At 43.5% G+C, this 23,160-nt stretch overlaps 1 protein-coding gene across 11 annotated transcripts in view; it reads left to right on the top strand.

The window, feature by feature from the left end:
* The first annotated feature begins 1,779 nt into the window (after window positions 1–1,779).
* Window positions 1,780–23,160, top strand: part of LTBP1 (latent transforming growth factor beta binding protein 1) — a 180,216-nt gene continuing 158,835 nt past the window's right edge. For 3 of the 11 annotated variants that reach the window (XM_083432127.1, XM_083432126.1, XM_083432125.1), the window contains exons 1-3: window positions 1,781–3,048; window positions 6,043–6,113; window positions 20,691–20,976. In XM_083432127.1, coding sequence (XP_083288253.1) covers window positions 2,573–3,048; window positions 6,043–6,113; window positions 20,691–20,976 — 833 coding nt within the window. In that variant the 5' untranslated portion in view covers window positions 1,781–2,572. Of the gene's footprint in view, window positions 3,049–3,807; window positions 3,875–5,435; window positions 5,585–6,042; window positions 6,114–20,690; window positions 20,977–23,160 lie in introns of those variants that run through there. The other 8 variants (XM_083432124.1, XM_083432120.1, XM_083432130.1 and 5 more) reach the window with 6 other exon arrangements.

The following is a 23,160-nucleotide window of genomic DNA, read 5'->3' as shown; positions in this document are numbered from 1 at the left end:
ATGCCCACCCCTGATGTTGCTGCACTCCAACTCCCATCCTCCTCCTAGCCAGGAGCATAGGAGGGGGGGCAGTCCACCCAGGGTGCCATCATGGAGGGGGGTGACAAATTATCAAGGAACAATTACTGCCCTACTAGGGCGGTTCATAAAAAACTTTATTTTTGAAAATGCCTGCTCCAAAGGTCTACACCAGGGATTATATAGCTGTATCTGAAATTTCATGCATATCAGTTAATATCTTGACCCTCCTCCACAAAAATAACTGTTTACTTGGCCGTTTTCATATGTCATGAAGGCTGAAATTTCAATTCAGTGGAGCCAAAACACAATCCATCCTGTAGATTTAAGTATCTGTCTACAGTCGCCTACTTGTTATCAGGGCCCCAGAATCCACATTCCTTTGTAAGTAAATATGAAATAATGTAAAACCATTTTTGCAGGCAAAAAATAAAATAAAATGGAGGGGTGACAAGAAATTTTCTGCCCCGGGTACCACCTGACCTTCCTACGCCTCTGCCCCAGCCAGGGATGTTGGAAGTTGTAGTCTAGCAAACAACATGGGGGGGGGGGGTTACAGCTTCCCTACCCTTACCTGAGAGACAAGTGCTCCATGATATGAAATCATTGATTTATACTGTTTCCTCTTGCTAAAAATATTTGCTTTAGACTAAAGTTTAGAGTGGGGGGGGGGGAATCCTAAACATATTTATAATCCAATAATTTATGGGGGGTAGCCATGTTAGTCTCTTCCAGCGAAGTCTCTTGTGGTGCCCTAAAGACTAACAGATTTACAGTGATACCTTGGGTTAATTACTTAATTCGTTCCGGAGGTCTGTTCTTAGCCTGAAACTGTTCTTAACCTGAAGCACCACTTTAGCTAATGGGGCCTCCTGCTGCTGCCGCACCGCCAGAGCATGATTTCTGTTCTCATCCTGAAGCAAAGTACTTAACCCGAGGTACTATTTCTGGGTTAGCGGAGTCTGTAACCTGAAGCGTATGTAACCTGAAGCGTATGTAACCAGAGGTACCACTGTATTGCAGCATATCCTTTTGCAAACTAGAGCCATCAGTGAAGCGGATTAGTCTCAGAAGGGGAATAAGTACCATTGTACTCAGCAAAATAAACACATGCAGGATTGTACTGTACATTCTACTGGGTTCACCAAGATGTGCAGTGTGATCCTATTTATGTTTACTCAGGAATGAAGCCTATTGATTTAATTTGGTAGTATATCAAAGTTTGTTTGGATCAGGGTTAAAGGCTGAAATCCTATGCATATTTATCTGGGAGTAAGTACCACAGAGCATTCTTTGTACAGCTGACTTCAGAGTAAATAAGCATTAAATTGCACTGTATTGTTACTGACATATACACACTCAAAATGTAATGGCATGTGCTTTTTCAATGATGTGTGGTATATAATAGCACATAAAGAGTTTTAGGAGTTCAGGTAATGGATGTTTTGCCATTCTTTGGATACACTGATGACCACTATTATATGCCTTTGTACTTTGTAATGCTTAGACCCTTTCAAATCACAGCTTAATGGCAGTTAGTGACTTTGCAAACGTAAGTTATCAAGCACTAGCCTGGCATTGGTGTTTTGTATTTAATTTTTCTTCTTCTTGAAAGCAAGTTACAAAAGGAAAGATTATGAGAATTTAGTATGGGTAGATAGTACAACCCCTGGTGTTGTGATACGTTTCAGCGTTGTCTGCCTTGGTGTTTAAGGCATTGTGCACACACTTTCCACCATTGTATTGTGGGTGAAGATCACTCTTTTAACTTCCAGCCGCCCCACACTTACAAAATGCAAAGAACGAAAGGATCCGTCAATAGCACATCACTGAGCTTTTGTCTGAGGTCGCAGATCCAGGAGCCTTCTCAGGTCTACAGCAACTCTGTTTTTGAAACTGGATCGTGCCTGTGAGCTCCCAGCCCCATTTTATAGTTTTCCCAATTAGGACCGGCTGCCTGACGTCATGCCTGCCTGAGATTGGCTGCGCAGATCTGACACTCAAGGGGAGCCGCACACCCGTAGAAACTTTTTAAAAAGACTCTTCCCCCCTCCTTCCTCAGCCTGAACTGCTTTAAAGCTTATTTCTTAGCCATGCGTTTAGACCACTAGCAAACTCCGGCAGCCGAAATAGCTTTTCTTTGGAGAGGAGAGGGGGAAAGAGAGAGAGAGAAAACCCCACCAGAAAACACCCTTCTGCCGCCGCTCCTCCTCCTGCCTGGAGCCGAGGTCTCCCCACACCCCACCGAGCTTCCTCTCCCTTAACAATGTTTTCTTACTCCGTGCAACAACTTTTTCCCCTGGAGTTGCTCACATGGTGAAAGAGAGCCCTGGACGGCGGCTGATGCGAGAGAGGAGCTAAAGCTCTTTCCGCCCCCCTTTTTTTGTTTTCTTTTCAGGATAAAAGGGAAGAAGGAGCCACACTCCAGGAGCGACGGAATTGCAGACAATCTTTTTTTCCCCCACCTCCTTTGCAAAACCAGGAACTTTGTGCGTTTCTTTTGTCTGCAACGAGGGTTTGCGGAGTTCTCGTGGCTGCGGGGAGTTTCTTGGAAATGGCTTGGATCAGGTGGGGTTTTCTGCTCTGCGCCTGTGTCTTTTTGTCCCCGGCCCTCGACGCTTCCGAGAAGGCGAAGCGGAGGACGATCACCTATGTGCTGCCGGGCACGTCGGGCAGCCGCCGGCAGAGCGCCGGGCAGCAGCAGCACCAGCGCGCGTTCAGTGTGGAGGTGCTGAACACGCGTTACAGCAGCAGCACGCGGCGGAGTAGCAGCAGCAGCAGCAGCACCTTGGAGCGGACTCGCCGGATGAGCAAAGCCAGCGGCCCCAGCGTGCAGCTCCGCTTGGGCCCCACCGTGCAACTCCAGCACAAGCCGAGCAGCAGCAGCAGCGTCCCGGCGGCGCCCGCCGCCTCTTCCACTTTCAGCAAAGCGGGCAAGCTGGTCGCGCGCTCCAAGCTCCAGCAGCGCCAGAGCAACAGCACCTCCAGCGTGCAGGTTCACTCCAAGCCCCATCTGCAGCAGCTGCAGGGGTAAGGCGACGCTGCCCCTTTCCTGTGGGGCTGCATCGCTTCCTCCGCGCGAGAGACCCCCCCCCCCCCCGGTGGGACGGGCTTTGATCGCGCGCGCCTGCAGAAGCGGGAACGCTTGTTTAATGAAATGTATGCTCGGTGTTTCCCACAATGCCTCTCTTCTCTCCCCCCCCCCCAAACCCTTCTCACTGTCTTCTCCTAAAAGAAGTAGGGCCACTATCTTTCGGCCTTTGCCCCCCCCCCTTTCTCTGTCAGTTAAGGGGGTTGGGTCAGCCCAATATTTATTTATTATGGCTGGAGCCTCTACCACAGGGTGGAGAAAAAATGGGCCGGGCTGTGAGGGGAGGAATCCATCTGCTGGGCTTTGCTGTATTGCTTCACACCTGGCTGAGTATTGCGTTGGGAAGTGAGGACAATGGAGAGCATTGCACGAGGTGCTTGCTTGGCTTGGCTTTGTGGTGATTTATTTTTATTTTTATTTTTATTTTTTATTTTTTTTGGAGGGGAGAGGCATTCCTACCTACTGCTGCAAGGTTGCCATTCTTGGGCAGCTGCTAGGGTTCAAATATGGCCCACCATGGATCCTGGCCTTGACCACATGGGACTCCATTAAAAAAAGACTTTTTTTTTTGGCCTAGCATTCCCTGCAGCAACAGGTCTAGCTGCCATTTTAGTTTCCCTCAGTGCCCCTGCTGTAGTGTTGCAGTGTGCCATTGTGGGAAATAAAAGTGTTGGCTGGTGGGAAATTTCTGCTACCACTAGTGGCAGGCTAGACCAACAGGGCCCAGACTTGGAGCTGGTTCTGCCCTCTACCGTAAGGCTTGAGGTGAGGTTTGAGACTTTGAAATGGTGGTGGTGGCCTTTTTAAGTGAAGGATTTTCCACAATTTGAGGGAGTTTTGAGTTACCTATAATTCCAATGACATATTCAAGAACCTTTGAGAAAGTTTGGGACAGAACGTTCATTTGAGCCCCCTTTTCCTTCTCAGTTAAGAGAGTGTTGTCTGAGGGTTGGCACAGGTGGTGACCATTTTGCTTGTGTCCGATTGACGTATGACCACCAACACGTGTGTTGTTTTTGGTTCCGGAAGGGGGCAGTAGCAGAACTGGCTTATGTTTGACTACTGACATGTACAATGACCTGGAACACAACCCTTGCACAAATGGGGAGTTGTTTGTATATTTACCCCTCCCTGAAAGGCTTTGGCACTTTCTGAGGAGGCATCATACAAATCATGAGTCAATGTAGAAAAGAGGCTTTTGCATCTTCTGAAGTTACGAATCATAAAAGAACGATGGAATCCTTGAAATTACCATTGTAGTATTTGACTGATCATTAGGAAACAGCTGCCTGCCCAATAGTGCATACATATGGTAAAAGTTGAGCCGTCATTCAATTAAAGAAATCTTAATTAATTGTGATTTTTGTGTGTGCATATGAATAAATAGTTCTGGAGCAGCTTCCTTTTTCATGTTGTTGCTAATGCTTCCATGGATTACATCAGGCCGCATTTAGAAGAGGCATTCTCTTCTGTGTGGGTGAGAAAAGAGAATAACTCTTCTAGGATAGCACCTGTCTTGTACACTATTAAAAATAAATTTCTTGTACATTATTAAAAACAGTGGGCTTTTATTTTAAAATTTTGCTGCTTGATTATTCCTAGATGCTTTTTAGACAGTTTAATTTTTTTAAAAAATTGATCCATTTAGCTGATTAAATGGCTCTAGACCCAAACATTTGTAGAACTCTTAATGTCTGCCCTGCAATTTCTTATCACTAATACCTAATACATGAATGCTTATCGCAGGTAGGGTGCTGCCATGCCTAAAGGCAGCCTTTTTATTACAACTTTACATGTTCCATAAGGCCTGGTTATTGAAATTGTTTCTGCCATTTTCCTTCTGCAGTAGCTATTCAGTATTCTACCCTGTTGGGCCCTGTTGTTTAATGGCTTCACTTTGTCACATAGACCATATTCACAACAATAGATTGTTAAGTATGTCTCACCTTTTCATGTGTTCACAAGAGAGGGATCCTAGAAATGGACAAGGTTGCAGAAAAGGTATTGGGGTAAGACATCAGACAAAAACTCCACGAGGGAGATTGTTAGGTACTAAGGCTTGACAGCCACTGAGCAAGATGGCTTATGTGGATGGCACCCTTCACAGAGATGGCCCAATGAATTTTGTCGACACGTGCAGAAAATCCAAATGGGTGCCCGTTGCATGTTGACGACTGGCTACTCTTTTATGGTACCTCAAAACCTGTCTCCTAATATGGCCTGTTTAAGCCTGGAAAGGGCTGAATCTGACCTTGATCCTTTCAGCTGTCTTGGTGCTAAGTCTTTAGGGCTTTCTTTCCCTTTCTCCTTGGATATCCTGCTGTGGCTCTTCACTGATTATGGCTGGCTTCAGGGCCTAATCTTTGGGAAGGTGATGAGAATGTAAACAACAGAGACATTTGGACGTCTGCACGCTTTCTCATGCTTATGCAGCCAAGAGGGATGTGCCTTGAGGTCACATGTAATGAAAGTGAGGTAACTACAGATAAAGAAAGCTCTCCACTCCCTGTTAGGAAGCACAACAAGCCAGGGGAGGCCTATTTTCATCTGTTAGGAGCTTGAGGCTGGAGTGCTAAAGAACAATGAGTGTCTTATTCTTATTTAGAACATTTATAATTGCCCTCCCTCAGGCTTTAAACTTTACTGTTCCTTGCCAACTCCTAGCATTCATTACAGTGAGCTGGTGTCTGCTGAGTCTTTCCTCCTTTAGCATGTTAGTTTTCTCTCCTTTTCAGCTCTTTCCCATCTCACCCCTGCATTGAGGTGAGGAGCAATTCTTTCGCAAGGGCCTCATTCCCTAATGGGGGCGGGAAGGGAGGGGGAGAAGTGTGCAATTGATTTGTAGCTGGATTTTGAGAGTGCTGCACCTGGCCGTTGATGAGGTTATAAGAGGGGCTGTGGTGAATTGTTTCCTTTCTTTCCTGTTGCTGCAGGGTGAATGTCTGTGGAGGGCAGTGCTGTCACGGCTGGAGCAAAGCTCCTGGCTCTCAGAGGTGCACCAAACGTAAGTAACCATGTGTGCAGTGTAATCTCTTTACTTAAGCAGTGGCTTCCATCATGGCAAAAAATATCGCAGCAAGAAGGAAACTAGCCCATCTATCCCCAATTATTGTCCAGGGAAGGAGCAAAGGCAAGGAGCTTGCTTCCCCCTTCTGATTAACTGCCAGTTTGCCCCATGACTACAAAACTGAAGGGAAACATCACCTGTGAGATTGTGAGGGCTTCTTCATGTACAGTATATGTGTGTGTTATCGATCCATTGTAAGCCCCTTTGAGGATAATTTGATTGAAAGGCTGGATACAACTCTATAAATAAATAAAGTCATCATGGACCTTGCAAGGTCTACCATTGTGTGGCCAGCTAATGGCTTGAGGCACAGCCCCATACGTGTGTGTTGTCAGGAAATCCCCTGTGTCATACCTGCATGGTAAGGGAACATATTTTGGTTTCATTATATGAATTAAATCTATGCATAAAATAAGGGGAAGTAATTGACAGAGCAAATAAAACTGAAATAGCTTATATTCTCCACCGGGCTGTTTTGTTTGTTTACACAGTGCGGTGTATTCCCCCCCCCCCCCCCCGCTTGCAGGGCTTAGTAGCTTTATCATGTTCAGATTAAGGTTCCTTATTAATATCAATTAATTTTAGCCTGCAATCATTTCATATAAGCATGGGAATTCAGGGTAGAACAGCTTTGTGTATGATCCTCTGTTGTCAGTTAATATCTGCAAGTGGCAACTTGCTCTGAATTCCATCTTGCATGTTTGCCAGATCAGTCTCTGCAAGAAGCAGGACCATTTCTGTGGTGGCCTCAGTGCTGCCGCCTGAATTTGTTTGTGTGGTGGTTTTTTTGTTGTTGGTTTTTTGTTTTGTTTTTTGCATGCAGCTCTTGATTTTAGAAATTTTAGCCTACCCACTTTAAATTCATTAAGGCAGCCTTATAAATTAGCCTCCAAAATTACCTGCCTGCTTTTTACTCATAAGAGTTGCTGTTGAAGTATGGATAGAGCACCCTCTCCTTTCTTTTCCAGCTTCTCTTATGAGTAGATTGCAGACACAGAAAACATTTTTGTGGGCCAGGAATGGTCACTGCCTGCCTCTTTTTCCAGCCTGCTCCATTTCTATGCTGAGCCTGTAGGAAGAGCCTCCTGTGCATCTCACACAGAAGTGCAGTGAACTGGCAATAGAGGGATGAAGTGATCTGTGTCTCTCTTGCCAACCTGATAGATTTCTATGCGAGACATCCAGTAGGCAAAGCCCTGGCCTATGTTTCCAGCATAGAAATCAGTCTGTATGTCTGTCGTGTTCTGGTCTGATACCAGATCCCTTGGGGCAAGGCAGGTCAGGACCACGGATAGCTCTGAGTGAGCTACTTGCTCCAACAGAGGTTGAGAGCAGACAGCCTTTTCAAGCTTCAGCTTCTAGAGTACCTTTACTAGGCTCTTCCCTGTTGTAGAGAATTTAAGGACAAACCTCTGACCTGAAGATGGGCACTCCTCAATTCCATAGCCTGGGGTACTTTCTGCACCGCTAGACAGGAGAGGTATTGTAGGAAGTATTGGGTCCTTGGACTCAGGAAAAGATGCTTGTGAGGGTCTTGGCTCTGGCCACATTTGCCATTGTGGTATGGGAGTTTCTTCTGGTTGCTCCTGTCTGACAGGCTCAGGCAGAATGGTCTCCTAATACCCAGCAGCTGGCTCAGAACCCTGAACTTTGTCTGGCTTCTCAATCAGGAGACCACAGCCTCTGATTCTGAGTCTTGATTACTGCTGGTCGCAGAAACATGGGTTGCTGTATCCCTTTGCCACCAGCCTGGTGTGTTTCTGTGCTAGATGTACAGGAAGGAAGTTCACCTCCAGTGCTTCCAGTGTAGAAACAGGGAGATACCTGCCTGCTTGGTTTCTATGCTGGAAGCGAAGGCTGGGGCTTCAACCCCTGAGCCCCAAGTATGGGCTGCCGGAGAAGGGATGATGTGCTCTTTGCTTTCACTGACAGCCAGTCTGGAGGAAAGGTCTTCCTATGCCCAGCATAGAAATACAGTGAGCTGCTAGAGGAAGGGCTGAGTGTTTCATATCTCTTGACAGCCCACTTGGCTTCTAACCTGAACTGGAAGGAGGCAAAGCAGTCACCTTCCCTCTTGGGAGTACAGTGGGCTGCCGAAAGAGCAGTGAAATGCTCTAGCAGCTCACTCTGCCGCTCTTCTGGCACTAGTCATAAGGGCTCGAAATACCTTTTCTTTTCAAGATAGGCTTAGATTCATAGGGTAATTCTACACCCATACTGAATTCAGTATTTGTGGAGAGTTTTCATGGAATTGTAGAGCACACAAAGCCTTATCCAAGGGAAAATATGTGGCAGGTAGGCAAGGGCTGGTTGGCTGCATCCCACTTGGCTGGTGCAGGGTGTAGTTTCAGTCTGTGCCTGTGCGGCTAAAGAAGCCATTGAGGGTCTGGTCTCCAGATGTCCCACACAGACCTTCATTTTGCATAGACTGAAATAAATGCTTCTGTTTGTTTCAACATTTACATATGGAAACAAATGCAATAAATTCTGTATAGAATGTCTGACTCCTGGTATGCATATGGAAGTAGAAATAGTTTTATTGAGGACAACTGTCATGTTGCGCATTCCGTTTTGTCCCAGACAACAAATAATCCATCTTTAATGTGTAACAAACAATGATTTTATTAGTCTGAGCATCTGCTACTGATGCCTATGTTATTACAGCAGTACATTTGCATTTGGATGTACATTCTTGTAAGATCTAAGCTAACATTCAGGTTGAATGTTTCACCGGTTGGAAGGAGCTAGTGGTTCACGGTTTCCAGCCCTTCTTAAGGAATCTGTTTATTGGGCATTCCTTAAGAGTATCCCCTTCTTTTCCACAGCTGCAAAATCCTGTAAATGCATTGCATTGGTTTCTCCAAACACAATAATACCCTTTTTCATCGTTCATGATTAGAGATTTTCTAGTGGAGTCCTGGATTAGGCGGCTTGGTGTGTGTAACCATTACTACTGAATGTAAAAAGGAGTATAAAATTTGCCATTTCCTACAAAGTTGGTTTCCCCACACACATTGGGAAAACTAGGAAGGCAGATGGAAACTGCTGGAAGGTGAGGAGATATATTCTGACCTTCAAGGCCAAAGATCTTCTAGACAATTTAACCTTTCATTCATTGAATCTATAGGAGATAGTGGGTCTGAATCAGCTGCCTCCACTCCTGAAGCGTAATGGGGCAGGTGCCAATACGTGGAGGGGAGAGTTGAGAGTGTCTGCTAGTTCAGCCTCTTGATGTCCATGTATTCAACAGATTATATGTAGAGAGGAGTTTATGCATATGTACCTGTATGTGGGGTGGCTCCACTTTACTGAAGTTCCATGGAGTGCGTGGATGTCAGAGCTAGGGGGCTGGGACATGTGATGCTGGAACTGTCAGGTGTATCCCCATTCTCCTTCCCACACATTGAGTCTACATGTAAACAGCAAAGTATGAACGAGGCTTCTGTAGAACAGATTCTGCCATCATTTTTTACATCGCAACACCACCAAGAGGTAACATTTCCTCACAATTTTCAAGCTGCAAGCATTTTCCTTTAATATTCACCATACAGTGGAGGCTCACTGGAAAGTTTAGCTTCTGCAGAATGTAATAAATACCTTGTGGCTGTAAATTCTGAAGGAACGTTCACCACATGAAAATAATGATGACATTTAAAAATTAATGTGTAGAATTAGGCCTTGGGCAGAGAGAGCTGACGAGGAAAAGGAAGTGTGTGTGTGTGTGTGTGTGTGTGTGTGTGTGTGTATTCTGTCATAGGTCAGCTGAGAAGCCTGTCTGTGTGTTATCTTTATAGTGCAGAAGCTGTTAGAAATATCCTGTATATGGTATATTCTCTATGCAGTTGTCATAACATGCAGCTGTTTATAATGTGGGTCCCCCCCCCCCAACCAGCACAAAGATTTCCACACCAGCAGTCTCCATTCCTTGTGCTGGAATGGAAACTCCCCAGTACAGTTTTTAAGATTAATGAGATGACTGCCTTGACACATTATGGCATTGGCATGGAGAAGGCACTGTGCGAAAGTTGTTTCAAGTAGTTACCACATGAAAAAGATAAAACATAGGCCTGCTCTGAGTTGGTCATACTGTCATCTTCTGTTGAAGCTGCAGACTGAATAGGGGATTTGAACCTATATGTAGTGAGTATAAGACAAGGTGTTAGTGCATTGCTTACTTTTTTGAAATATAGCCTGATCAGGTTGACATAGGAGCCCACAGCAAAGAGGGAGGAGAGTTTACGTTGGATTCATTGCCTTATATTTAAGGATTGACATTAGTGCAGGCCCATGCAGCTTGTGGTCCATTCAGCAATGTCAAGCCCACCAACTATATATAGCGGTGACCCATATATTGCAAAAGCAGGGGGGGCTGTGAAGCACTTGCAAGGTATGATTTGTTGGGTCACAAGTCATGCAAACTTTATTTTAATTTATTTTTTAAATTTATATACTGCCCTTCATCCCAGGATGGTTTACAATACGAAAACACAAAAACACATAACATAGTAAGAAACGAAAATACCCCCCCTACCTCACTATAAAAATCCATAGATTGTTTAATTAGCCAAAGACTTACCTTTGTGTAACACACTGCAAAGTACTATGTGTGTATGCAGAGATTGGAGAACAATTGCATCAGGATAATGAAATCATTTTTAGGATCCAGTATAACAATTCTGGTGTTTCTAGGCACCTGAAATGTCACAGTAACAGTTTGGATATGATTTGTGCACTTTGCCATTTTATTTATAACTTACTGTTTTGTTAGGGCACAAAATTAAGTACGGCAGGTATAGAAGAAGATCAAAATAGTTGCAATATTAAAGCCTCTGATAATGCAAGAATTGTAAAAGAGCTTCCCCCCCCCTCCAAAGTAAAGTGTTGAAATAAAGGATATGGCATTAGTCTACTGGTGAGATAGTATCCCAAAACTGTAAGAATTCCAGAACTATAACATTTTTTAATTCATGCAGAATGCGTTCATTTATCTTTATGCAGTGGGAAATTATGGAGTGGTATTGACCAAAGAGGGAAGCTAAAAACTGTAAAACTGAGCTGGAAGACTGAGAGTTACAGTAACTGAGGAGAGTGAGACACAGAGGAGGTATCTATAATAGTGATGGATGGAGGACAAGAGTGAACAAAAACAATTAGTAAAGGCCAAGATAAAAGAGGGGAGGGGAGATCGTCTAGGTCTGATTTGAGGTAGGAATTGCTGTGTGCTGTTGGAGCAGCCAGGCAGCTTTGGCAGCAGGGCTGCCAAGATCCAGGGAGGTAAAGGATGTGACTGACCGGTAGAGGATGAGTTCACATTAATTTGAATTTATCAGGCAAATAAATTTATTGTAGTTCTCTTTCTTTTCTTTGTTTCAGTAGTGAGATTTCAGAACTGCAGAAATCATTTGTCCCTGACTTACACTGCTGTACTAACAATAACTGAGAGAGAGATTGATCCGGTGATTGCACAGGGGGCTAGGTTATTCAAATAAACTTAACACAAGAACTTGAAGTTAAGGATTAATTGCACATGGTGGAATTATTTCATATCCTTGCAGCCGGTATATGCAGGGATATAGTTCCACTTGATCTCTCAAAATAAATTTGGCCATTTTATTGCATTCCACACAGAAGGAATTTTTATCCACAGAGGTAAAAGGAATTATCACTGCAGCTTGAACAATTATGTATTGCATGCTACACATTATAGTCTGACCCAAACATAATGCCAAACTATTATATGACCTTATGTGAATAAACCTGGCAAAACCATTGTTCTCATGCATTTCCAACTATTCCTTCCAATCTTTCACTGTGATTCCCTTCTTGGTTTGATGAAAGTCATGGTTTGCTCTTTTATCCAAACTGGCAAACTATGGTTTGTGCTTGCCTGCAAACCAGGACTGAAAACTGATAACTTCTAATCCTGGTTTGCAAAGTATGGTTTGCATCAAACCTGTGAGGGACATGCCTGCTTTTTGCTTTGTGTCATGCCTGCTTCCCTGATTATTGCCTGGACAGTAGGCCTGGGTGATGTATCAATACAGTGGTGCCCTGCAAGACGAATGCCTCGCAAGACGGAAAACCCGCAAGACAAAAGGGTTTTCCGTTTGCAGAGGTGCTTCGCAGGACGAATTTCCCTATGGGCTTGCTTCGCAAGACGAAAAATGACGAAAAAATGTGAATTTTTTTTTTGCTCCAAAACCCCTTATTTTGAATCGCTAAGCTGCTAAAAGCATTTTAGCAGCAAAACCGCTAATCCCCCACCCCTTAAAAAGCCGTTTTTAGCCCTTAAATCGCCAATAGCGCTAATAGCGCTACTCCGTCAATGGGCTTGCTTCGCAAGACGAAAAAACCGCAAGACGAAAAGACCCGCGGAATGGATTCTTTTCGTCTTGCGAGGCACCACTGTACATTGTCTAGAAGTGGTTCAAGGGCCAGAGCATGATGGCGCCTTCACCCAGTGGTATATTGTGGGTGAGACTTGCCTGCGCCTTACCTTCTTACTTTGGTGGTTTCACCCTGGCACCTCACGGGGCTGGGGTGTTGCTCGTTGTTCCCTGGCGGTAGAAGGGGCTGTGATGGTTTTATCCCAGCACCTCGTGGGGCCAGGGTAGTACTCTTTCCTTTTCAACATTGCTATGTATCACTATATTTTGGACAGTTCAAGAAAATGAATGCTAAGGCTATCAATGGTTGCTATCTGGATAGATATGTTCTTTCTCCACTGTTGAAGGCCATGTGCTTCTGAATATCTGCTGCTGGAAACTGCAGTAGTGGAAGAGTGCTGTTGCATTCACATCCTGCTTGTAGACTTTCCATTCTGAGAACAGGATGCAGGACTAAATGGGCCACTGGCCTGATCCAGCAGGGCTCTATGTTTTTACATTCTTAAAACGAGGTTTTATTGCCGTTTTGTATAAGCAATAGCAACTCAGACATTTCGAAGTAAATATGCTAAATGTTATGTGCCCCTGCACCAGTTATTCCTATTTATTAGCATTCTGATAGCTCTAATTCTCCTTTTGCCCCTTTAAAAAACAATGCTAGCTTTATTTGGCCTGTGGGATGGAATACATGATTAGACACTGTGGTGTAAATTCTGTGCTATATCTTCCTGTATGTCTCTACTCTTCAAATGAATGGATTCGTATTTCATGCTGAGACTTAGAAGCCTGCTGCTTATTTTGTAACTGAGAACCATGACCTCTGAGTGGTATCAGAGTTCATCTGATATAGATGCTTATGTTAACCATCTAGTAATGTATGTAGCAGGGCAGGTTCATTGAGGGTTTTAAGCTTTAAGTCACCCTTATACCATCCAGGTTGCAGCACACGCAATTTCAGAGGTAACTGAGAGCAGCAGCTGCAGTTTACAAGTCTTCAGGCAGCCGTTTACAACCCACTCCATGACCCATAATGGCTTTCATCTTTGGGAGCATGTTGCGCAGTTCCTAGGCAACCACAAAGTGCTTCGTTCCTAGAAGTAGTAAGAACTAGTGGGCCACGTAAAGTAAAGGGGAGTGTGGGAGAAGAGGCATACACAAATTCACTTCACAAGTTCCCTAGAGGTGAGATAGGTCCCTTCTGCTGCCCATTTTGCTTCTTCTCCCTCTTGTGATGGTGCCTAGATCCTATTATGGTGCCTAGATATTATTATGATGGTACAACAGAATTAAGTCCTGTTGATTTCATTGAGGCTTACTTTCTTGTAAGTGAGTATAGGATCACAGCCAAACTTGACGTGCTCAAGCAAGTGCTCAAACAAAACAACACTGAGGAAAATAAGGAGCATCAATTGTACTTGTTTCTGTGCTTCCCTTGTGTGGGAGGCACTGCTGCCTGCTTTGGGGATGGAAGAAGATTAATGCAATACAGTTCAGAGAAGGCACAGTAGTATTATATAGCCAGGGGGATGGAGTGGAGACACCTGAGACAGTTGCAGCATTATATATTATGGTTTGTATCCTCATGCTCTTTTCCTAACTCTGTTAGGCAGGCCCATGCAAAAGGGGTTGGGTAGCTGGGTACACTTGTCCTGGGCCTCAGAAGGCTAAGCTGGTCAGCAACCTATTGCCAGGGACTGGCTGATTTTTCAGTTGAGTTTATAAAAGGGTAAAGGGGACCCCTGACCAGTCAGTCCAGTTGTGACCGACTCTGGGGTTGTGGTGCTCATCTCACTTTATTGGCTGAGGGAGCCGGTGTACAGCTTCCAGGTCATGTGGCCAGCATGATTAAGCCACTTCTGGCAAACCAGAGCAGCACACGAAAACACCGTTTACCTTCCCGCCGGAGCGGTACCTATTTATCTACTTGCACTTTGACGTGCTTTCAAACTGCTAGGTTGGCAGGAGCAGGGACCGAGCAACGGGAGCTCACCCTGTCGTGGGGTTTCGAACCGCCAACCTTCTGATCAGCATGTCCTAGGCTCTGTGGTTTAACCCACAGCGCCACCCGCAACCCTAAGTGTCACCGGCGTTGACTTTATAACTTTATTCTAATAAGACTCCTGCCCTGAGCCTCAGACAAACTCTGTACAGGCCTGCTGTTGAGTGTTAGCTCTTGAGATCCCCAGATACAGTATTTAAGAGGAATTTGCTGATGAGATCTTCATCCTTACTTCTTAGAGAAGATGCATTGAATTGGGCTGTTAATAAGGTACAACCTTAATATAACAACACTTTGTAACTTTATTTCTTCTTTGGTGATCACTCGTAGCCGAGTAAGATCGTCTTCTATAAACACAGTTTTAACAATGAGTCCGTAAGTGACTGTGGAGGCCAATTCTGGATCCACACGTCCTTCCACAGTGGGGACATTGGTTTCCAGGCGGGAGTTGATCACGGTGTGGATTTGCCAAGCGTTCCTTTCTCTTGGTACGCTTCTCCCTTGTGTCCTGAGTTCAAGTGTCTTCAAAGCCCATGACACCTTTGGTAAAGGCTGTTCTCCAACTGGAGCGCTCGCAGGCCAGTGTTTCCCAGTTGTCAGTGTTTATAGTACATTTTTTTAGATTTGCCTTGAGACAGTCTTTAAACCTCTTTTGTTGACCACCAGCATTACGCTTTCCATTTTTAAGTTCGGAATAGAGTAGTTGCTTTGGAAGACGATCATCAGGCATCCGCACAACATGACCAGTCCAACGAAGTTGATGTTGAAGAATCATTGCTTCAACACTGGTGATCTTTGCTTCTTCCAGTACACTGATATTAGTTCGCCTGTCTTCCCAAGTGATGTGTAAAATTTTTCGGAGACACCGTTGGTGGAATCTTTCGAGGAGATGGAGATGGCGTTTATAGGTGGTCCATGTTTCACAAGCATATAGTAAGGTTGGTAGTACAATAGCTTTGTAAACAAGCATTTTGGTTCCCTGCGAATGTCCCGGTCCCCAAACACTCTGCACTTCAATTGGGAGAAAGCCGCACTCGCAGAGCTCAGGCAATGATGGATTTCAGCATCATTGTTGGCCCTTGTGGAAAGATAACTGCCTAGGTAGGAGAAGTGATCGACATTTTCCAACGTTACACCATTGAGTTGGATTTGTGGCGCTGCAGAGGGGTTATTTTGTACTTTTTGGTTCAGCACTTTGGTTTTTTGGATGTTGAGTGATAGGTCAAGCTTTTCGTAAGCTTCTGCAAGATGGTTTGGAGGTAATCCTCTGAGCGTGCACACACTATGTTGTCATCCGCAAACTGAAGCTCTATGATGGAAGTTATGGTAACCTTACTCTTTGCTTTCTGTAACTTACCTTACTGGATGGTGTGTGTGTGTGTGTGTGTGTGTGTGTGTGTGATATATATATAGTGTTTTTTATAGGCACAAGGGGTAAAATCCTTTTTATCCTGAGCTAAATCTAGAGCCTTGCGTTTTGTCATTGGTGATCTGATACTGTTTGGTATTGTAACTTCAATGGAAGGGCAGCTGGAAATTGCCATGATGACACAATACAACATTTTCTCACCTGCTGCCAGCGATTGCATAAAAAGCAATTTGACTCAAATTTATTCCCTTTACATGTGAATTGGACATGCTGCTGCTTGTTTGTGTGCTGAAGCCAGATGATAAAAGAGGAGAAAATTGTGTAGTGTTTTATAGTCATCATATGTAAAACTGGATGAACTTCATGGATTTAACCAAAGTATGATTCTGGCTTCAGGGTTAATAGCTAACATATAATTTATAATTAAATAAACACCTGCCTTTTAGAAAAGAGTTAGGCTTAATAATTTTTCTTAGTTATTTGGGGAAATATTGGAGAAAATCCATTAATGTTTATAAATCTCCTTTGTCATTATCATAAGCGAGGGAGGGTTTTTCTTTGAATGCTCATTTTTTGACATTTAACATTTGGGAGGTTCATGTAAATTACTTTTGCTCTTGTTAAATAGGTTTCTGAACTGTAATATTGGATTCTACAGTTGCCTAGATGTATTTTTTCTATACAGTCCCAGTAAATGTATTTTGTTTGAGATTCAATAAGTATTAGGAACAAATAGGATGCTGGTGTGTCTGGATCCTCAAGGCTGGACTTAGTGTGATGTTTGTACACTAATATCATAAAGCCACAAGACCATAAACAAATGGAAACAGAAGTGTCTGACCTTTTCCCGTGTCTGAAAATTGTACAGATTTTATGAATCTCACAAAACATGTCTTCGGGATCTGTGCATCAATTTCCTATGTAACTTTGGGAAATTATGGATGGCAGCATTCCTGCACATTTCATCCTTTATTTGCACCACCTAACCTGGATCTTTAATTATGTGTCTTCACTATAATAAAAATAAACTCTTCCTTTTTTTGTTGCATATATGTGTTTGTCTGTATATGAATATATAGTGCTGCAGTAATCTAACCTGAGTTCTAGTCTTTATTTTTAATTCTTTTGCCAACTTCCCAGCAACATGTCTTTAGGTTTTCTCCACCCAGTTGGGAATGTCAAGTATAATTATTTTCAGCTATGCTGGGAATGATGGGTAACCCAGTTGAGAATATTTATACTAACTTGGGTAAATGAAAGATGGATTAACATGTTGCCAAGACCTTATCAGATTTGGGCTGGAGTGAAGCTGATCTCTTAAACCAAAACACAAAGCCAGAGTTATTGTTTGCAGAGGCAGCCAAGGGAGGCTGGAGTTGGTACAGTCTGAGACCAATAGGGAGGCACTAGGGGAGCATGTTGGAGCAGAAAAGTGCCAATAGAGGGAAGATTTCAGCTCATGCATTTCCAGAAGAGAGAAGAACCCACAGGCTGTGATAGATAAATTAAGGCAAGGCTCTGAGACCCGATTGCACTTTGGAATCCTCAGTGCAGCTTGCAATACCTTAACTCAAATTAATTACCGTAATTAACTGAAGGATTTAAACTCACCTACTAACTGAAGGTCTCGAGGTGGCTTACACTATGTTGAAAATTTAATAAATTAGATAATTGCATAATAGTTACTGGGCATGGGAAAGGTGTGCATACATTTCTCCCTAGGTCTCTGATGTTCCAAGTTTTCACTCTGCACTTGAATTTTCTGGCATGGAACTGCTTGTGGAAAGAGCCAGAAGAAGATAGTGCCTCACAGGCTGTAGCTTGCCCACTGGGCTTCTTCTGTCTCACGTATCCTCTGGCTCTGGCAGCAGATGTAAGAGAAACTAGGGGTGGGGGGAGGAAATAAGTTGCATGCCTCCCCACAGTCCCCGGATGTTCCAGCTCTACATTATTGAGCAATCTTCTGGGTGAAGTGACAGTTGAGGGCACCAGTTGGAACTGGTCATGAGTTTTGGCAGGCATGAAGTGGGAGGGCAGCACATTGAATTTGAATGGCAGAAGAGGGAATCATTACTATTGTTATTATATGTCACTTTTTTGCACTCTGCCTCAAAATGACTTGCATAGTAAAATAAAACAACAGATATTAAAATACAGTGGTACCTCGGGTTAAGAACTTAATTCGTTCTGGAGGTCCGTTCTCAACCTGAAACTGTTCTTAACCTGAAGCACCACTTTAGCTAATGGGGCCTCCTGCTGCCGTGCGATTTCTGTTCTCATCCTGAAGCAAAGTTCTTAACCCTTACTATTTCTGGGCTAGTTGAGTCTGTAACCTGAAGCGTCTGTAACCTGAAGCGTCTGTAACCCGAGGTATGACTGTAAGATAAAATCAGGAATACACAAAAATTAAAATGCTCACCTGACAATATATTTAAAAGGAACGAGCCTTCCACAACATGCTTAAAAGATGAGAGTGAGACGAAAAAATGAGTTTATATTGGAACAGCCAGGAAATATGACTACACGTGGGTGCAGAACCCCCTCAGGCATTGAATGTGATTATTTTACTTTGTTTTATTCATTAAATTTGTATACTGCCCTTCACCAATAGATCTCAGGGCGGTTCATGACATAAAATCAATGGTTGATTTTTCAATAAGCTAATAAAATCAGCCACACTGGTGAAATACAAATATATATTCCTATTATTTGTAGATGGAATGGTATGGAATTGTTCTGGGGTAAGTGATCCAGTGGCAGATTAAAACATAAGTGCTTTGCCAAAGCCCCGTCTGCCTTAGCTAGAGGGGATTCAGAAGAACTTTGAATGGAACTTGTGTCCAAAACAACTACATGCTAATGCACTAATCCCCTCTTATTCTCACCCGAATTAATTGTTATGATTTAGCAGGTGTTAGGCTGCTCTTAAAGAGCTTGTCTGACATAGCCAGTTCTCCACAGTATGTTATATACTATGAAAGGCCCCTTGAGTCAGGGAGGACAAAAGAACACTGAGGTTATGTTTTATATATGTTTGGGATCTGAAAGCAATCTGAGTTTTGGAAATAACAATTGGTTCTCAGTCCAGATGGAAGGCAGCTCACAAACTTCACTGACGGTATGGAACTGATTTCAAAGAGGGAAATTCACTTGATGTGTATTGGAGTGTGTACTTTTTTTTTTGTTTCAGAGTGAAAACAAACAAAAATGTGGGAAAGATTTGTATAGCTTTGTCTTCAACTCTCTCCCTCCCACCCCCTCACCTCCATGCATTTTCACAGGACAACATCTATGTACTGAATGGTTACTGTCAATAAATTGTATGTAGGAGAAAAAATTGTTAAACACAGTTCTCATTTGCCTTTCCCAGATGCATCCTAAGCCTCTTTCATAGTGACTCAATGTCCATGTTGATATTTATTATACCCTTGCGCAAAAGTCTGCAACAGTTACTAGCCCTCAACACTGTTTTACTGAGGGGCTCACCTAGCCACATACACTTCAGATGTAGGAGTGGGGGTTGCTGTGCATAAATGGCTGGTGAGCTGCTTTGGATTGGTGGGCAACAACTTTTATGGGCCTTGCACTGCATATGCAAGGGCAGCTAAATAGAACTTCCCAGGGCTTACCAAGTGAAATTATTCCCCACCCCGCCAATGGCAAACATGCAAATTTAGTAACATTTGAAACAGCCCTAGGCATCTCTAAGCAATGTCAGAAAGATTTTTAGCCTCCTAAGGATTTACAGAGCTTTTTGTGTCCCAGCTATCAACAACACCAAATTTACTGGGAACAGGAGACTGAGCTTTTAAAACCTTTCTTAAATGATATACTTTCCTGCTTAAATGAGATTGTGACCTTGTGGGAATATGCACTAATGTGTGAAGATAACATGAGCCTTTTTATGTTGAGAAGTATTTGTTTGCAGAAAATAATCTGTATGAAGATTTTGTCTGTAGTTTGGTGAAAGGGGGATCGTCTCCCTGTAGACGTTCTTAGTTTACTGGCAGATATCAAATTGGTTTAGGGCCAAGCATGATGTGAGGGCCAAGCACAAATAAACTGTGTGTATTATGTGTAGCAGTAAATACCTACATCAGTAACTGCTCCATAGTCAAAGCAACAAAAAACCCAAAACCCTATTCATATACTGCCAGTTTGCACCATTTACCTCAGGGGTAGGGGAGTGGATCTGGCTGGCAGGCTGGATCTTAACCTCTCCCAAGCCCTACAGGTTACTTTGACAGGTGAGTGCAGCTGTGCACTTGTGAGCTACTTGATGTCACCATGACATCAGGTGAGGTGCTTTCTTTCCCCAGTATGATTTCAGACCGCATGGTCAAGGGAAACATTTCCCTGTGGGGTTTGCTGTAAGTGCCAATCAGTTGACCAGTACTTATAGCATGGGCAGGGACTGACTGTAATACAGAGTCCCCAATACCAAACTCTGCAGTGCAGCCAATCCAAGTGATGCTTGCGCTCCAAATGTTCATCACCCAATTGGTGCACACAGCAAACCTTTCTTGCCAAGGAGCAATTGGAAGCGTACTTTAGGTGTGGGACAGGTGGGCATTTTTATTGGGGGAGAGAACAGCCTCATGGGCCAAATTGGACCCCTAATTTGGCCTGCAGGCATTCTACCCCTGATAAGCCTCTTGGTTAATCAAGGGGTAAGAGTTTTGCCTCAAAATCCTATAATGTTCACATTGTATTGTGAAGAGATTTTAATTGTTCCATTTGTTTCTCTCTTCTTTGTTTAGCTAACTGCTCACCACCATGCCAAAATGGAGGGATGTGTCTGCGACCACAGCTTTGTGTGTGTAAACCTGGGACAAAAGGCAGCACTTGTGAGGATGCTAGTAAGCAAGAAACTGCTTCTCCTGGAGGACCAGGCCCTGTGACTCCACCATGGCCTATTCCTCAGCGGTCTGTTCAGCAGACCTTTTCAAAGAAGGTTCAGGTCCAACAAAAGGTCAATCCCATGGCTCAGATGACCTTTACACTAAAGCAGAAACCCTCCGGATTACCACAGCAGATGCAATCACAGTAAGTCTTTTCCCTCATTGTGTATTTAAAAAAAAGTTGGTTTTTCTTGTGCTTAGCATTACATGTGAACAAGGCCAGAAGGCCCTCTCCTGTAGAAAAAAAAGGATGCATTTCAGCAGTTGTACTTTTTTTTGTAGCAAAGGGGCAGATATGGGTGGGGAGTGGGAAGCAGAAGGTTTTGTATGGCATTTATTTATGGTGTGCATCATACTCAGGAATTTTTTGGGAGTTAGTTTGCAAGCCTGGGCTGGCAAGTAAAATTGGTCCAAATTTTACCCTCTTTGCTCCTACAGAAGACTTGCCAGGATAATTTAATGTTTCACATTTGGTGTTCAGTTCTAGCAAAGATTCAGTGTTCTCCTCCTTTCTTTTGTGATCAGGAAACGTTTCTACAAATAGATGGTGATCATTAGCCTCTGCTAATGACAGTGAATCTGTTCATTAGCTAGTGACATCCTTTTCCTCCCCCACATTCAAGTGATAGAAAAACCTATCAGCATCTTTGGCTGGCTGGCTGACTTGCCGTATGGGATGTACTGGATTACAATGGGGTATGGGGGAGAGAAAACTTGGATTTGAGGAAGTAACTGAGATCTGGCTACCTTGGAAGATAAGCAGTGGAAATCTAGAAGCATGAACGAACCGCTGTTGTGATAACACTTAAATGGGATTCCCATAAGTTTGTTCCTTTCAGTGGGATAATACATTGTGTCTTCATTAGGTTTTTTCTTTTCATATGCATTGTTTATTGTCTTTTGGAGGTAGAGATTTATGTTTCATTGCTCTTCCATGTTTATGTTGCTTTTGTGTGAGAGCCATCCTGCCAGCATAATTCAGAAGAGTCCTCAGCGTGGTTTACAGCGTGTAAATACACACAAAAACTCTCTAGGTAATACAGTCATACCTCTTCTTGCGAACGCTTCATGTTGCATTTTTGGGGGTTAAGAATGCAGCAAACCCGGAAGTGTTTACTTCCAGCTTTTGCTGCACGCACAGAAGCATTCTGCACCATTCACACGTGCGCAGAAGCGTTCTGTGTGGTTCACGCATGCGCAGAAGAAGAAGAAGAAGAAGAAGAGGAGGAGTTTGGATTTGATATCCCGCCTTTCACTCCCTTTAAGGGGTCTCAAAGCGGCTAACATTCTCCTTTCCCTTCCTCCCCCACAACAAACACTCTGTGAGGTGAGTGGGGCTGAGAGACTTCAAAGAAGTGTGACTGGCCCAAGGTCAACCAGCAGCTGCATGTGGAGGAGCGGAGACGCGAACCCGGTTCCCCAGATTACGAGACTACCGCTCTTAACCACTACACCACACTGGCTCTCAGCGCTTCACACATGCACAGAAGCGCCACTCTGGTTACAGACTTTTCAGGGTGCGAATAGCACCCCAGAACGGATCGTTTCCGCAACCAGAGGTACCACTGTAACCATAAAAGACCATAAAAGAAACAATAACTCATACAATAAGAAGTATTGCACTAAAAAAAAAGCACACACCCTCACTGACAGACCAGTAGGCAGTAGTAAGATCAGTGACTGTCCTAGAAAAAAAGTAAGCGATGAAAGAGTTGCAATTCAGCCTGCATGGTTCAGGATCACAGGGTCAAATTTATACAGGAAAATAGGTAGAATAAGAATGAGAAAGTGCTGGATTGGAGGTGGTCATGTTGAGTAAGAGGACAACAGAGGATTTGAAAAACACTGCAGCAATAAAAGACAAAAAGAGCAGTCTGGACATTGTCAAAAGCAATCTAATCAATTCTTAAATGACAGAATGAATGCTGTCTCTGAGGCTGTCAGCTAACCATTGTGCTTTTACAGTTTCGTTTTCCTATTTTATAAAGTGTCTGCCTCATATGTTCTGTTATCAAAGAACAACACAATTAGGAGGAATTTTCTGCTTGACAAAAAACAGTAAAATTAGTCCAAACTAAGTGATGCTTTATTCACAAACTGAACAATTGGTGAATACTATATTTTTCATAGGCTTTTTTGTTATTGTTATCCAGAGTGTGGTGCTATTTAGATGACGATAGCGCACTTATATTTGTTTACATCTTCTCCAACAGTTCTGTTAGTCCTTTCAGCCAGTCCTTTACTATTTCCTCAAGACTTTCTCAATGACATCCTTTGTCATGTAACATGGAGATTTTGACTTTAATGCAAAGCGGGTCTTTTATGAACT

This window comes from Podarcis tiliguerta (assembly GCF_965153285.1).
Source record: "Podarcis tiliguerta genome assembly, chromosome: 3".
NCBI classification, from domain to species: domain Eukaryota; kingdom Metazoa; phylum Chordata; class Lepidosauria; order Squamata; family Lacertidae; genus Podarcis; species Podarcis tiliguerta.
This window is presented reverse-complemented; position numbering and strand designations above follow the sequence as displayed.